The following is a 15,776-nucleotide window of genomic DNA, read 5'->3' as shown; positions in this document are numbered from 1 at the left end:
ATTTTTAGTCTTTGTTAAGTCACAGTTTTGTTTAGGAATCAGGGTAATAAATGCATCTTTCCAGGAAGCCGGAACCACTCCAGCCACTAAAATTCTATTCATAGTGTCTTTAAGTGGTTCAATCAAAGCCTTCAGATGTCTTCTAAAGGTTATATAGTTACTCATCTCCTTGACATCTGATGGGAGGGTGTTCCGCAGGGTGGGTGCTACCACTGAGAAGGCCCTCTGCCTGGTTCCTTGTAGCTTCACTTCTCACAGTGAGGGAACTGCCAGAAGGCCCTTGGAGTTGGACCTCAGTGTCCAGGTTGAATAACAACAACAACAACAACAACAACAACAACAACAATTTTATTTATATCCCTCCCTCCCCGGCCAAATGGTGGTGGAGATGCTCTTTCAGGTAAACAGTAGGGCTGGCAGTTAACCTCTTTGCTGTATAGGGAAGGAATGTTGTTATTCTGAACAATATCTCCTTACCGGCATCCTTCCTCTTTTCACGTGAAAGCTCGTGGACATTTGCACCAATGTCGTCTCTCAGTGTATGAATGATTCCCTCAAGAGCTGGGATGTTCTTGCTTTCTAGATTGATGAAAAATTCGTACTCATCTTTGTTCAGCCGGGAAGGTCTGGATTCAATGTGGATCAGGTTTATCCCCTTCTCCTGGAACAAAGACGGTAACAAAATGAAAAATGAAACACAATTTTGGCTGGTGGCCTAGAAAGTGGCTGGGATCACTGGGTAGTTCACGGCACAATTAAAAAAACAAACAGAAATCACACTATGTTTACGAAGACTGAGCAGGCACACAAGTCCCCTGGTGTCTTCCCCACTATGGCAATATGCATCATATTTTCTAAATTTGAATCCTATTTTCATCAAGGGAAGTAATAGTACCACTCTATTCTGCCTTGGTCAGTTACCACACCTGGAACACCGTGTCCAATTCTAGGCAGCACAATTTAAGAAGCTTGTTGACAAGCTGGAACGTGTGCAGAGGAGGCCAACCGAGATGATCAAGGGTCTGGAACCTATGCCTTATGAGGAATGGTTGAAGGAGCTGGGTATGTTTAGCCTGAAAAGAGGAGACTGAGAGGAGATGTGAGAGCCATCTTCAAATATCTTAAGGGCTGTCACATGGAGGAGGGAGCATGCTTGTTTTCTCCTTCTCTGGAGGGTAGGACTGGATTCAAGTTGCAAGAAAGGAGATTCCGACTAAACATTCGAGAAAGCTTTCTGACAGTAAGAGCTGTTCAACAGTGGAACAGACTCCCACGAGAGGTGGTGGACTCTCCTTCCTTGGAAGTTTTAAAACAGTGGTTGGGTGGCCTTCTGTCATGGATGCTTTAGCTGATATTCCTGCATTGCAGGAGGTTGGACTAGATGGCCCTTGGGTCCCTTCCAACTCTAAGATTCAAAACAATGGACTGGGTATGGATAGGGCATCCTTATTTTCATTTTCAGAAATGCTGGAGGATATGTTTGCCTGAATATGCAACTTTTATGCCCATTCTTTCCTTGTTGTGATGCAAATCCTCTTTTTCAGTAATGCCTAGCTGGCCACCTGAGCAACTTCTTCTTTCTATCAAGTGACTATTGTAAGCAATTAAATGGACCGGTATCCTCACCGCATGCCAGAAGCACAAATTCTTTTCTTTCTTTCTTTGTTTAAAAAAAAGAGGACTGCTTGGTCTGTGTTGAAAACACTGCTATGGTCATTATATAAAACAGTCACCTCCAAGAATAGCCATGATAAATGCTGTTTTTTGGGTACTTTAACCTTAAATAGATTCAAGAGCAGACCTTTGTGCATTACTGACGCAGACCTCTGAAGTGGCTCCCCACCATCGCTTGCCGTGAGCATTGCTGTATGTGCCTTTCTCTGAGTTCTTAGCAGTGGACACTACAGATGAACTTAAATTGTTTGACCAGATACCAACACAATAAGTTGAAAAGGTCAGAAGTGCATTCAAATCCTGCAGCTCAGGAAAGATGTTCTCCTAATTGAGCTGGTCTCCATGCAAATAATGCATTTAACTAGGCTGCTCCCCGAGGTCAAGTTGTTTTAGTTCTCTAAAGGTCTGCATCACACACAGACAATGCTTTGTGTTTGCTATTTAATTAGGTGCTCGCAAATCATTACAGGGCTCCAGCGATAGGAAAAAGTTAAAATTACTCCCAGCAAGATTTATTATGATTGAGACCAGGCTCAAAAAGTCACAGCCTGCTCTCAGCAAGGAACCTTCCTTGGGTCATCTTTGAGATTAAGGCTTTATATCGGAGGTGTATTTGTCTTTACTGCAAAGGGCTATGGAGCATCGCACTTGGTTGTATCGCATCTTAAGAGCCACAGCCAGAAATGTTATAGCATCTCCACCACTTAGGGTTCAGTGCCAGAGTAAAGCTTCAGCACCCACCACCAAGGAGGCCAAAATAGAGGGCAGAACGAAATTCTTTTTGACCCTTCTTATGTGAGAGTCCCTGGATTCGCTGCGGAGCAGAATGAATGACTGCAGGGCGCCAGAAAGGGGCAGATGGCTGAAGCTGTGGAAATAGGGAGATTAAAGGAGTGCCTATTACTGTTCTAAAAGCCAGAAGGCAACACAAGGAGGAGGTTGTGAAAGATGCTGAAAGTTCTCAGGAGAACAACTTTCCACTTCCCATAGCTACAATTCCCAGATTTCCCTGCGATGAGGGACAGGATGTCAAGCCATTCTGAAAATTGCACCACCAGAGTCCCCTAACAACTCTTAGCAAACTACAACTCCCAGAATTCTTTGCGGGAAGCCATGACCGTTCAAAGTGGTATCATGGTCATTTAAATGTGGCCGTAGTCACAATTAATTTGCTGGTCTGTATCCATTATGTGTTTCTTTGGGCTCATCCAGATTTTCTTTTGAGCTGTGTTTCTAGGCACAGGACCTAGAAAGTGTCTGAGCATGGGTGGGTATTTTTTTGCCCTGGCACTTTCCCTGCAGAAAACTGATCTTTGCCAGTGAAATGGAGCAAAAAGCAATTCGTGGACAAGTCGGATTTGTTGTTCCAATTCAGCATTAAAGAGTGGATTTTCAAAGGGAAAAGTGCCAGGGCTAATAATAATAATAATAATATTACTAGAACCTGGAACTTTAAAGCACAGTATTGTGCCTAGAAAGCATGGGGCAAAAGGTAAGAGTGATAAGCCCTTTGAGGTTTGCTCAAAGATTCACTGGGCAATCCCATACATCTTATGCAGATATAAACCCCATCAACTTCAGTGGCATTTACTCCAAGGTAAGTGCACTAACTCCAAGTTAAGTGTGTACAGGATTGCGGTCTAAGGATTTAATGCAGTACTCACTCATAAGTCCCACTGAACACACTGGAATTAATTCCAAGTAGACATGTACAGAAATGAGCTACAAAAATTGTTTTGGGGCTTCCCTAACAACATTTAATAACATTCAATTAAATCCACAGGTCATTGGGTTGTTAAAATTCTGTGGTTATTCTGCAAGCCATCTTGAGATTTTATGTTGAAGGGTAGTATATAAATTTAATAAACAAACAAATAAACGTGATCTTTCTGTTACTAATAATTGGTTTAATTCAAAATATTTATAGCTGTTTAGAGCTAGGTAAGTTTTTGAAATCCTAATAGCGTTTCAGTACTCATACTCCACCTAGTGCCTAATACTAAACTTGCAACTAATTGCATATAAATTCATTTCAGAGTGCTTACAATTATAAAACAAAAGAGAGTGTTTTCCATTATAAAATACAGTGGTGCCTTGGTTTACGAACAATCCTGTTTACAAACATTCGGTTTACGAACTCTGCAAAACTGGAAGTAGTGTTCCAGTTGCGAACTTTACCTCAGTCTACGAACGGAAGCTGAACGGTGGAAGGGCACCACCAGCGGGAGGCCTCATTAGGGGAAGCGCACCTTGGTTTAAGAACAGATTTGGTTTAAGAATGGACTTCAGGAATGGATTAAGTTTGTAAACCAAGGCACCACTGTAGTGTTTACAGCGTTTACTTCAGGGTTCCTTGGATGCATTATTCTGTAAACCGAGTAAAAGAAGCGGAAGAAGGTATACAGGCCTGTTGAAACACTGCACTATTTTTACCTTTTTTTAAAAAAAAAGCCTAGCCTTTTTCAGGTGACCTATTTATTGAGCATTCATCCCAATTTGTTTGGTCAACATTTTCAGGGTTTTTAGACAATGTTGGCTATTTACAGAGAATTCATTCTCATTTCTTTATGGGGAAGTTATACAGTGGTACCTCGGGTTAAGAACTTAATTCGTTCCGGAGGTCCGTTCTTAACCTGAAACTGTTCTTAACCTGAAGCACCACTTTAGCTAATGGGGCCTCCCGCTGCCGCTGCGCCTCCAGAGCACGATTTCTGTTCTCATCCTGAGGTAAAGTTCTTAAGACTCTGGGTTAGCAGAGTCTGTAACCTGAAGCGTATGTAACCTGAAGTGTATGTAACCCGAGGTACCACTGTACAATATTGCATCAAGCAACTGTTACCCCATACTTCCCAGTGCATTTCCCTAACTTTTTCTTTATTGCGGAAAAAAAATGACGGGGAGTGAGGAGCAAATTGTGCAGCTTTAACTGAACTTAAATTTGCTAGCATGTTATTGAATCCAGCTTGGAAATACAGAGTCTAGAAGCACCCTGAATCTATGTTCATCAGCTGAAGTAAACCAGACATGAAGTTGTGAATTGTCACCTCCCATATCCTGTACAACAATATGTCAATGAACAAAGTTTTTTTTTCTTTTTTGCCCACATTATATTAGCACCAACATCTGTTTCCAGGATGCTCTGGAAAGCGGGTGAATTTCCTGAGTCAACAGTTTCTCTCATCTGGAATGACCCCGATTCCCAGCTAGTGAAATGGAAGGGGATGCGCTATAAAACCCATCTGTAGCTCCTTTGCTATTAAAACGCCTTCTTTCACATCCATCATGGTAAACCTCTTCAATGTTTTTTCAAGGCATGGTAACCAAGTGTTGTGCTGATCAGAGCTGTCTCTGTGTTCTTAATGATAGTATTATCAAGCACGTTGTTTGAACCTTTTGCCACCTTCTAAGAACATAGGAAGCTGCCTTATACTGAACCAGTCCACTGGTCCAGGTAGCTCAGCACTGTCTGCCCTGACTGACAGCAGCTCTCCAGAGATGCAGGCAGGGCTCATTCCCAGCCCTACCTGGAGATGCCAGGATTGTACCTGGGACCTTCTGCATGTACAGCAGATGCTCTGCCTCTGAGCTATGACTCTTTCGCAATTATAAAATACATTCATCTTCTACTGAAGACAACGAAAAGACTGCCCTCAAAACCATTTGTTCCTCCCCATTTACTTATAGCATCTGAGGCCCTACACAATTCCGTAACTGAATTTTTAGCAATATGTACTCCACCCATCGGGGAGCAGGTGGCGTTGTGGTCTAAACCACACAGCCTAGGGCCTGCCAATCAGAAGGTCAGCAGTTTGAATCCCCGCGACGGGGTGAGCTCCTGTTGTTGATCCCTGCTCCTGCCAACCTAGCAGTTTGAAAGCATGTCAAAATGCAAGTAGATAAATAGGTACCACTCCGGCGGGAAGGTAAACGGCGTTTCCATGCGCTGCTCTGGTTCGCCAGAAGCAACTTAGTCATGCTGGCCACATGACCTGGAAGCTGTACACCGGCTCCCTCGGCCAATAAAGCCAGATGAGCGCCGCAACCCTAGAGTTGGCCACGACTGGACCTAATGGTCAGGGGTCCCTTTACCCTTTACCTTTACTCCACCCATCTGTTTCGATCCCTGATGAAAATGCATCACTTTTAACAATGAGTTTATTCCCGCATTCCCCTCATCAGAGTAATGGAAGGGTTAATTTTTATCTGGGCTAAACAGATCTCCTGCAGCAAATGGCTATGCCAGTTGCATCAATATACAAACACCACTCCCCTCCGAAAATGATGTGACCATCCACTCTGTTGCCAAATGTGCAGACGTGACTCTTTGAAGGTAGCTAGGGTAGTTTCACTGACCAAAGTAAATATTGCTTTTTATAAGCACATCCAAAATACTGAGAAAGATAACTGTTTTAAAGTTCTGTTTGCTCAGCAGAAGGGAGAGGAGGCAGAGAAATCTTTGTTAAGAGTTACATATCTGACTTGACTCTATACGTACATTTTGCCCACTGCATATAGCAGGTGTGGGGAACCTCTGGTCCTCCAGATGTTGCTGCACTACAACTCCCATCATCCCTGACCATTGGTCAAGGTTGCTGGAGATGATGGGAGTTGTAGTTCAATTAACATCTGGAGGTTCCCCACACCTGCCAATGCAATTTGGGCAATTAGTCATTGCCTAGGACTAAAGGAGCCGGCAAAAATTCAATTTTTCAACTCAGAACCAACTGCATTTTCTTTTCGGGATGCTTGATAGACAGATGAGTTCTGAGTAAGATGCATCAACTGTGGGGAAACCAGTTCTGCAATTATTACACACACAAACTTTTACTTTGCTGGAAAGGGATTTATGGTTCCCATTCTTCTGGGTAATCATTATTTTTTTCCCAGGTTAACAAACAGAAGTGGTCTTGGGATGTATAACTTTTTCTACTTGTATTTCCCCTCCATATTTCCCTTTCACTTGCTAGCTAATTTAATTTCCCCCCAGATACAAAACAAGTTGCCAGTAGTTTATTACACAACAGTTTCTCTGTTCAGAACTATTCCTCTCAAAGGAGCTGCTTTTAAGAGGAGACTCAATGTTCTTTGAAGAAAACAAATGAAACCACAGAGGCTGGGCTTTTAACATGAGATGCTCTCCCCAGTGAGTCATGCCCGGCTCGCCAGCACTGGCATCTTTTTGGCATCAGGTTAATACTTTCCTCTTCTCTTAAGCATCAGATGAAATATGATCCAGCTGTGTCAAGGCTTTGTTAGTGCTCTCTCTGGGTTGCTGATAAGTCTTTTCCTCCTCGCCTGCCCCTGCGTAGGCTGGTTTTATGCTTTTGTGCCTTACGTGTTCAATTTTGATAGTGATTTTTGTGTTTTAAAACAATTTTGTATATTTTAAAACTTGATTGTTTTAGAGACTGTCCTGGGTCACATTACTAGCAATTCAAGAAGAGCTGTTAATAAAGGCTCAATAACACCCTCTGTGGGGAATACAGTTTGTTTTGTGGTTATCCGACTTCCATAAAAAGTGTTTCCATCAAGAAAATTTATTTGGGGACACTCCCACCACATGTGCCAGAACTGTATGCAGTATCCCAAGTGTGGTCATTCCATGTACAAAAGCATTATAGTATTGGCAGTTTTATTTTCTGATCATCTCTAACATGGATGTCTCACGCAGGAGTAACCTTTTTATCAAGCTATCCACAGCGACCCTGTGATTGCTGTACTGGTCACTGCCAATTCCTCTGGTGTAAGTGTGATGTTAGGCCTGTGTTTACTCAAATAAATAACAATTGAATACTAGAAATTGTCTCCAACAGCACAAGGATCATGAAGTCATTGATTCCTACATTGAAAGGGGGTTCGACTATATGATTCTGCTGATTCTGCTGAGTCTGCTGTCACCTGCATGGTTATTTAAAACACATACAAATTCGATATCAGCAAAGTTTTATACATGATCCTCTGTACTTGGAAGTACACCCCATACTGAAGACGTTCCTTTCTTCCCAAAGAGAGGGGAAACGGACGGGACCCATGGACATGGCAGCAAGTGCATGGCTGTTACTAAAACCAGCAGCTGTACATCTAATTCCAGCATCTGCAATATCTAGTAGAATTTGCCTTGTGCTGTGACGTCATGGCATTCCACTTTTCTCAGCCAATGATATGAACTGGGAGTGGGGAAATGAAGAATGATATGATGGCATAATGCAAGAGTTTTCCCCAGAGGTTTTTTAACATGCATGCAATGAATACATGGGGTGTGGGGTGCAGAGGTGGTGTTGCGGTAGCGCTGGACTCAACAGCTAAGAATAATGCACCAGGATTGCAGTTTTGACAGCCAGATGTTGGTTCTGAAATTTCAGCCGTGTTTCTCTTGCCGTACAGGCTTAGCAAAGCACATACCTCAAATATGCGTAGCACTTTAGCCAACGCTCCAACTTCTTCTTTGAGGGAGAAAATCAAGGAGATTGCATCATTCTGGGCCTTGCTTTCTTCAATGTAGCTGGATTCCTGCATGATACATACGCAAATGTTGACCATAAGTCTTTTCTCATAAACATGTGTTACAAGAAAAAAGCATGGGACAAACTCAAACCATCTGGGCCAAAGTCTACAGTCTGGAAAGTCTTCTAATAAAAGCCATTCACTACGAACAATCTTGCTAATGAGGAAATGGTGAAGACACAAAGAGATCCAAAGACTGCTGGTTGGTTGCACAATTTTATGAGGAAAATCTTGAATAGATCCATGGAAGTGTTGTTTGCAAATCTAAGCAACCCATGAGGATTTGATTTTTTTGATTTTTTTTTTTACATCAGTTAATTTTATCCCTAGAAGAGCCAAGAATCCATCACTCAGAAGACGCTTTTAACTTCAGCACATTAATTTAGTCCACGGAGGGGGGGGAGCTGCTCCTCAAAATAGGCCACAGCTAAACAAAAGAGAACTTCACCTGTGGAAGTCTGCTTGGACACTGAAAATGTCTGAAGAACAGAAACTACTCAGGGCAAATTTATATGTATTAAATATTTATATTCAGAAGTCCCCAAATGTTGGCTTGGCATGATTGTCTCAAACAAACCTGACCTACTCCCTCCTGACTGAGGGAAGGGGAATGGTCTCAACCAATGCCATGCTGAGCTCCAGGACAGCTTAGAACCAGGGGCAACTCACTGCTTCAATAGGTGAATATGACTGAAGGGAAGAGCATCCGACCTTTATCCAAATTTCCACATCCAAGACAGGATTCTGCTCCCAGGACTCATCCCTCTAGTCGCACTGACCTTCAGAAGCCTCGCTGCTTTCAAGTGCATCCAACAGGCATGAGGCCAAGGCAAGCACTGGGGGAGGCAGTTGCCAGCTGAAAGGATATGGTCACCACTGGAAACTTGGTGAGTGTGTTTGTGGAACCCTGCTTACATGCAAAATCTGACATGTAAGTAGGAATAGAAGCACCTTGATTTGAATTCTGACTTTTGTGAGTCTAGAGCACTTGAGTTTGTTGCAGGGAGGGGTGGGGTGACAATAATAATAACTGAACAATATTTACTTTGATTGTATGTGGCTCTCATGATGTCTCCATAGTCTCCCCCTCCATGCCTTCAGACCTGGACAGCAGGCTGAGGGTACCATTTTTTAAGTCTTCCCATTGTTAAAATTAAAACCTGCACACAACTAAGATGGCAACTAACACAATAGGAAGAAATGTGCTAGCTCGTCTTGCCAACTGAGAGGCAAAAAGTTTACAAATATATATATATTATTATTATTACTATTATTTGAAGCAGTCCAGAAATTCATCACCCACCTGCAGTCTGAAGTGATACCACCTCATCCTGCTACACCTTCATTCCATGACAAAATTACAGATTCAGCTGATTCGGAGCAGTATAATAGAATCAGCTCCTCCCAGCCTTGATATCTAAATTTTACCTAAAGCATGAGCAATTTTGAGGGGTATTCCTCATCAAGGAACAACTAGGGAATTCAGAGGTCAATAAGATACTGGTAAAATTACTCAGAAGAATTTCACCCACCCCTTCCTTCTACTATTCCTTCTAACTATTATATTGAATTAATTCTTTCCTCATTGAAGCTATTTACTAAAATAATTCTGTGAGACTGGCTAACTTTGGCCAGCTCCACAGGAACAAGTGTACGGACTACAGTCAGCTATGGACACCTGGACTCCTGCAGGAAATAATTGATCTTACACCTACATTTGCTCACAGCAGATATGTAATACATGGATATCATACACAAGCGAAATTGCATCTTTGAACACCAGTGCATACGCATTTCACCTATACATGCACCTATATATGGGTAGCAACCAGACAGTGATGCTATCAGGGCAAGATTTTGGGGCAGAAATCCAGGACCCCCACTAGACTGAAGGAGCAGGAGGATCCCCAAAAAACAAGGCAGACCAACCACATTTTAAAGTGATGTAATACAACCCAAAGAGGTGAAGAACCCATAAGTCTAGAGTCTAAAATTACCCTGCTGAATAACTGCATCCACACATTACATGTTCACCTGAATTTTTCCACTGCAGTCCTAAAGTATATATGGTAACTCCTCTACCCAGTGCTTTTTTTTCTTAAAAAATGTTTAGGGGTACTCTCATCTTCCTACTCATATTGAAATACCGCCCTTCAGTGAAGCCAATCTTAGATTCACAAAATGTTTAGGGGTATGCGTACCCCTGCATATCCCCAAGGGAAAAAAGCACCGCCTCTACCAATTCAGACTACTAATACCAAGAACCTGTCGCACTCCATATTTGAAATGGGGAAGTGCTGTGCTCATGAGCTCTGCTCCCCAGTCCCATTAAAGTCCACAGAACTGGGCAGCCCTTCCAACTTTCCAACCTGCTTGTGGAACTCTGCATTTGACAACAGTTTAATATGCGAAAATTAGCAGGTAAAGCGCCGGACAGAGAAAAAGGCTGTTGCCTGTGAATTTCTGCAAAGGTCAAGCCATTGTTGAAGTCATATCGAAGCTGGTCGAAAAGTTGTCAGCCCTAAAATCAGAAACTAGTAAAGTGCTTATTATAATGGACTTACCTGAGAGGCATCTCCATTCATATGGTTAAAGAATTTATTATCCATTTCCACCCTCCAGCACTAGTGATCAGGATGTTTCTTACAGGGAGGAAAGATGGGTGACCTTACTGAGTTTGCAGGAACGTCTGAGTATAATGTACACAGATATTTCAAGTTTAGTTTATAATTGAAGGGTCAGCCCTCTTCCTTTAATCCTCCCCTTCCCTGGGGTAGGCGGGGCGCTCTGCACACACCCCTGCGCCACCTCCTTCGGGCTCAAGAGGCACACATTGTTTACACGTCCAACGAAAGCCACAAGGCTGGAACACCTTTTAGCTTTGCCATGTGGCTTCTGTGTGGACAAATGGAAACAATCGAGAGTCTTCTCATGTGGTTTCGTACTGTCTGCTGTGTTTAAATTCCAGCTCTGAAAAGCTTCTTCTTTTGCCACCCATGTGAGGAGAAAGCAATAACAGAATTTCGACATCTGACAACATGCGATGTTCCCATCCATGCTTAACTTATTTGCCTGTGTCTGTGTGTAACGAAGACTGATGGGAAAGTGACATCGTTGCCTCTTTATAATTTTGTATCGCTGTGGACAGAGTTTGCCCATGTAGATATAGGACTGTTGTGTCTAAAGGGAGTTTTAATGAGTTGCATCTGTTTAACAAATGTTTAAGGGAAAGGCAACTTAAGGAGGCAGAAAAGGGCATTACTAGGCTCCTATGCTTTAAACGGGACGTGGGTGGTGCTATGGTCTAAACCACACAGCCTAGGGCTTGCCGGTTCAAATCCCTGCAATGGGGTTAGCTCCCCTTGCTCAGTCCCTGCTCCTGCCAACCTAGCAGTTCGAAAGCACAAAGTGCAAGTAGATAAATAGGAACCGCTCTGGCGGGAAGGTAAACGGCGTTTCCGTGCGCTGCTCTGGTTCGCCAGAAGCGGCTTAGTCCTGCTGGCCACATGACCCAGAAGCTGTATGCCGGCTCCCTCGGCCAGTAAAGCGAGATGAGTGCCACAACCCCAGAGTCGTCTATGACTGGACCTAATGGTCAGGGGTCCCTTTACCTTTATGCTTTAAATAAAAACCACTAAGGACAATGTATTTAGTGGGAGGGCCAAAGCTCATCTACTCTGCATGCAAAAAGTCATTGGTTCAATCCTTGGCATCTCTAGGTATTACCGGGAGTGAGTCCTTTCTGTAACCCATGTGAAATATTCCGGGATCTTAAAAGGATCACTAATCTTACCCATCCACAGCACTGCTTCTAGTCCTGGGTCAGAAGAAGTATTTTAATGGAGGAGCTACCAATAGATGCCAGAGGTTGACGCCGGCTTGACATTTTCAAAGTGGTGCCCCCACCATTGGATTCCTTTTGGTGCCAAGGCTGACAATTATTTGGTGGCAGCTGAGCCCTTTTGGAATATAAATAAATAAATTCCCAGCCCTTTTTATTTCTAGTTTGTTTGGTTTTTTTATCCTGTCCTGGCATTTGTTGTCTGTGATGCTCACCTGCGATGTAAATCACTCTGCGGATCCTACTGGATTGAAGAGGCAAGGTATTAAAGTCTAAGTGAATAGCAGCCTCTCCTTTTGCTTCATCCTCCTCCCGCTGAGCATTCTCTGTGAGTTGCCTCCAAGGCCTTTTAACATCCCAGTTCCATGTTGAGGGAGGCACAGATTTGCTTCAAGGCATGGGGTGTGTGGCTGATGTTTCCGTGCCCAATTCCCTGCATTCGCAGGTGAGGGTGAAGGACAGTCTGGCTCTCTTGTCACTGACAATGGAACAGAGGGCTGAGCCAGGATATTTTTCTGCCTCAGATGGAACAGCAAATGTCATGCTGCTTAAAGTTTTCGCTTTCATTCAAGCAGTAAACATTTTTTGTTAAATAAATACCGTATTTTTTGCTCTATAAGACTCACTTTTTCCCTCCTAAAAAGTAAAGGGAGATGTGTGTGCATCTTATGGAGCAAATGCAGGCTGCGCAGCTATCCCAGAAGCCAGAACAGCAAGAGGGATCGCTGCTTTTGCTGCACAGCAATCCCTCTTGCTGTTCTGGCTTCTGGGATTCAGAATATTTTTTTTCTTGTTTTCCTCATCCAAAAACTAGGTGTGTCTTATGGTCTGGTGCATCTTATAGAGCAAAAAATGTGGTAAATACTCCCTCTCTCAGTTCAAAGCACAGAGCACCCCAGGCTGACCAAGTCAATTTGACGCCTGAGGCAGAAAGTTCCACAAATCCACTCACCCCTTTACACTGTGGGGAGGTGCTCCTCCTGCAAAGGATGTCCCTGGAATGAGCTTGCCACCCAGGAAGTGGATTCAGCCTGCTTTCACAACTGGCCAATTGTGAGCAGGCTTGGGGGCAGACCACTCCAGGGGGCGGACACAGCTGGAGCTGTTGGCTTTGTTTGGGCCTGCTCCCAAGGGATTTAAAGAGGGTTCATGGCTGGCCTTGGCAGCCACTGTCGCTGGATCACACATCTGCCCTCTCAATTTTTCAGGTGGGTTGCATTGAACAGCCTTGCTATGGACCTTGTCGGTCACCATATTCGGGACCAGGCTGGAATTTTCCCATATGGCTAACTGGCTCCTCCCATCTGATTTTCACCATCCTCATAGCAATCATCACGACTTTGGCAGTTTGGGCATTGGGTAGGCATAGTCTTGGACAGAGGAGAGGTTGTAGCCTCTGCCTGCCCCTCCTGAAAACGGGGTATCCTATTAAAGGGATCCAGGGGAGATGCTTCTGTCGGGATGCCCAGGTAGGGCCTAGGACCACAGCACTGCCCAAGTGCAACCCAGAGGGGGAGCTACTCTTTGATGCAGGTCAAGAACTTCCTCTCTTCCAGCTGGCCCTATATTAAGTACTTCCGGCAAGCGGGCTGTTATGGCTTGGTCTCTCCCACAAACACAAGATGACTCTGGCTGTTAATTATTTCAGATTTATTGCTAAAACAACAAACTTGGACAGACCTCCTCTACCCATCGTCCTCCCCAGAAGATGGAGCTCCTCCCCCTTCCCCAACATGGAAACCCCCACCTTCTCTTCCGGTATCTTTCGTTTGTCTCGGCCACTTTTGACATCCTACGAGATTTGGGAGAGAATGTTTACTGCATTCCAACATCTGGCTCACTTTTGGAGCTCTCACACAGCTGCCTGTCACTCTGGCCCTGTTTTTCTCATCCCCTTTGTTCCAAACTCAGTTTACAGCTGCTCTCCCTCTCCTCTCTGCCTTCAGCTGCTAACTGTTCTCTCCCTATGCCTGCTTCTTCACCTCCTGTGAGCATCTGAGCTTCGCTGACAAGGGCTGGAAGGAGTGTGGTCTACCCAATGCCTATGCCAAACCTCTTACATCTGTAGTCAATAAAGCTGTCTATCAAAATTAAAGACTGTTTATGTATGCAATGACGGCAGCAAGGATGCTTCTGGCCCAGAGATGGAAAGAACGGGAAGTACCAACCAGAGAAGAATGGCAGACCAAGCTGATGGAATATGCGGAAATTGCAAGACTGATGGCAGGAAGACCAAGTATTTTAAAAAGACTGGAATAACTTTTTAATATATTTGAAAGACCACTGTAAACAGTTGAAATCATTGGCAAGAACACAATGACACTTGTAAAGTAACATGAACTTTGGTTACCATAATTACATAATAGATGGATTACATTAAAAGATGCAGGAATAACTTTTAGAAATGGAACTCATGGAGGGAAGGAAGGAGGTCTGAAGGTTTGAAAGAACCTCTTTGTTTTTATTTTTTGGAATGGTTATTTTCGCTGTATTATGCAAAATTAATAAAAAAATTATATATATAAGAAAAGTTGTGGCCTGGCCCAAATTTGAACTTGCCATGTCTCATTATTTAGACGGTCTGTTGGGCAGGGGACGCCTAGGCATGCAAGTGCCTTTCCCTGAGAGTACAAAATCCACAATAATAAATTAAAGAACTAACCATTGGCTGCCCTTACATAACACTCCAAAGGCACTGCCTCACTCTGCCTAATGGGAGGGCCAGTGCTGGCTTCTGGGAGATCACACACACCCCGCCCTCCCCGGAAGAACACCAGTAAGGGTTTTGGCTATTTTTATTGGTAGTATTTAATAAACTTGTGTTTTGTTTTTCAAGAAAAATAAAATTATTTACAGAGTGTATTATTAACCGCATATCAAACGTACCATAAAATACAATTCAAGACCATATCAAACACCAACAAATGAATTAATACATTCAAAACACTATTTCCAGATGTTATTGGAAGCCAAGGGGACCAACGCGAATCCAGTATTAAAATGATCAAAATCAGGCAAAAATTGCGAGAGTTCTGAATCTCAGATCAAACTAGTTACTAAAGGCTGTGGTACAGAGGTGGGTCTTTAAGGATTGTTTGAAACCCACAGTAAACGAGACACATTTAGTGGTACTGCATCCCACACTCGTGGGTTACTCCAGAGCCCCGAGCAGGGAGCCAACTCCCTCACTACCCTTCAGAATGAACTCTGCTGCAAAGGTCAATTGCCCTAGAGGGCAATAGCTAGCTTGGGCGTGTGCCTTCTTTAAAAGGAAACTTCAATTTCTTTTAGCTTTTTCTTTTTAAAAAAGTTTTGAAACATTAAATATTGTGTAACCTTCCCAGACCCTTTAGGATGAAGCAAGATCTCAAGCAAGCAAAACATTATAGCTACTCACCATACTGGTTCAAACACTCCCTTTCCCCCCAGAAATTTTATGGCTGATGTCAGACAACCTGATGCAATAGACACACAAGGCATTCACTTTGCAAGAGGCTCTGATTGGCAGCAGCAGGGGGACTGGCTTTCAGCGACGTTGCCAGCAGTGTAAACAGAACGGTTAGCACATCAAGCATTAACTCTCCTGTGGGGAAAGTCTGCCCCATGAAAGTTTCATCCTTTTTATCATCTACAAGCACAAACTCCAAAGCATATTAGTAACCATATTGAATGAGGTCCATGTAGAACAGCCACAGTACAAAATAGGCCCTACGTGTTATGACAAGCAACATTTCTTTTAAGCATGCTCACACTGACT

General features: G+C 43.4%; 1 protein-coding gene across 2 annotated transcripts in view; it reads right to left on the bottom strand.

The window, feature by feature from the left end:
* PAH (phenylalanine hydroxylase) overlaps nucleotides 1-15,776 on the bottom strand; it is a 38,739-nt gene extending 22,963 nt beyond the window's left edge. The window contains exons 1-3 of one of the 2 annotated variants that reach the window (XM_081928357.1): nucleotides 15,417-15,776; nucleotides 8,077-8,184; nucleotides 478-661 (exon numbers count right to left, since the gene is read on the bottom strand). In XM_081928357.1, the coding sequence (XP_081784483.1) occupies nucleotides 478-661; nucleotides 8,077-8,184; nucleotides 15,417-15,419 (295 nt within the window). In that variant the 5' untranslated portion in view covers nucleotides 15,420-15,776. Of the gene's footprint in view, nucleotides 1-477; nucleotides 662-8,076; nucleotides 8,185-10,742; nucleotides 10,899-15,416 lie in introns of those variants that run through there. The other variant, XM_081928356.1, reaches the window with a different exon arrangement.

Source organism: Podarcis melisellensis (genome assembly GCF_964234715.1).
Source record: "Podarcis melisellensis genome assembly, chromosome: 10".
Classification (NCBI taxonomy): domain Eukaryota; kingdom Metazoa; phylum Chordata; class Lepidosauria; order Squamata; family Lacertidae; genus Podarcis; species Podarcis melisellensis.
The sequence above is the reverse complement of the archived record's forward strand: the minus strand, read 5'-3'. Positions and strand labels throughout refer to the sequence as shown.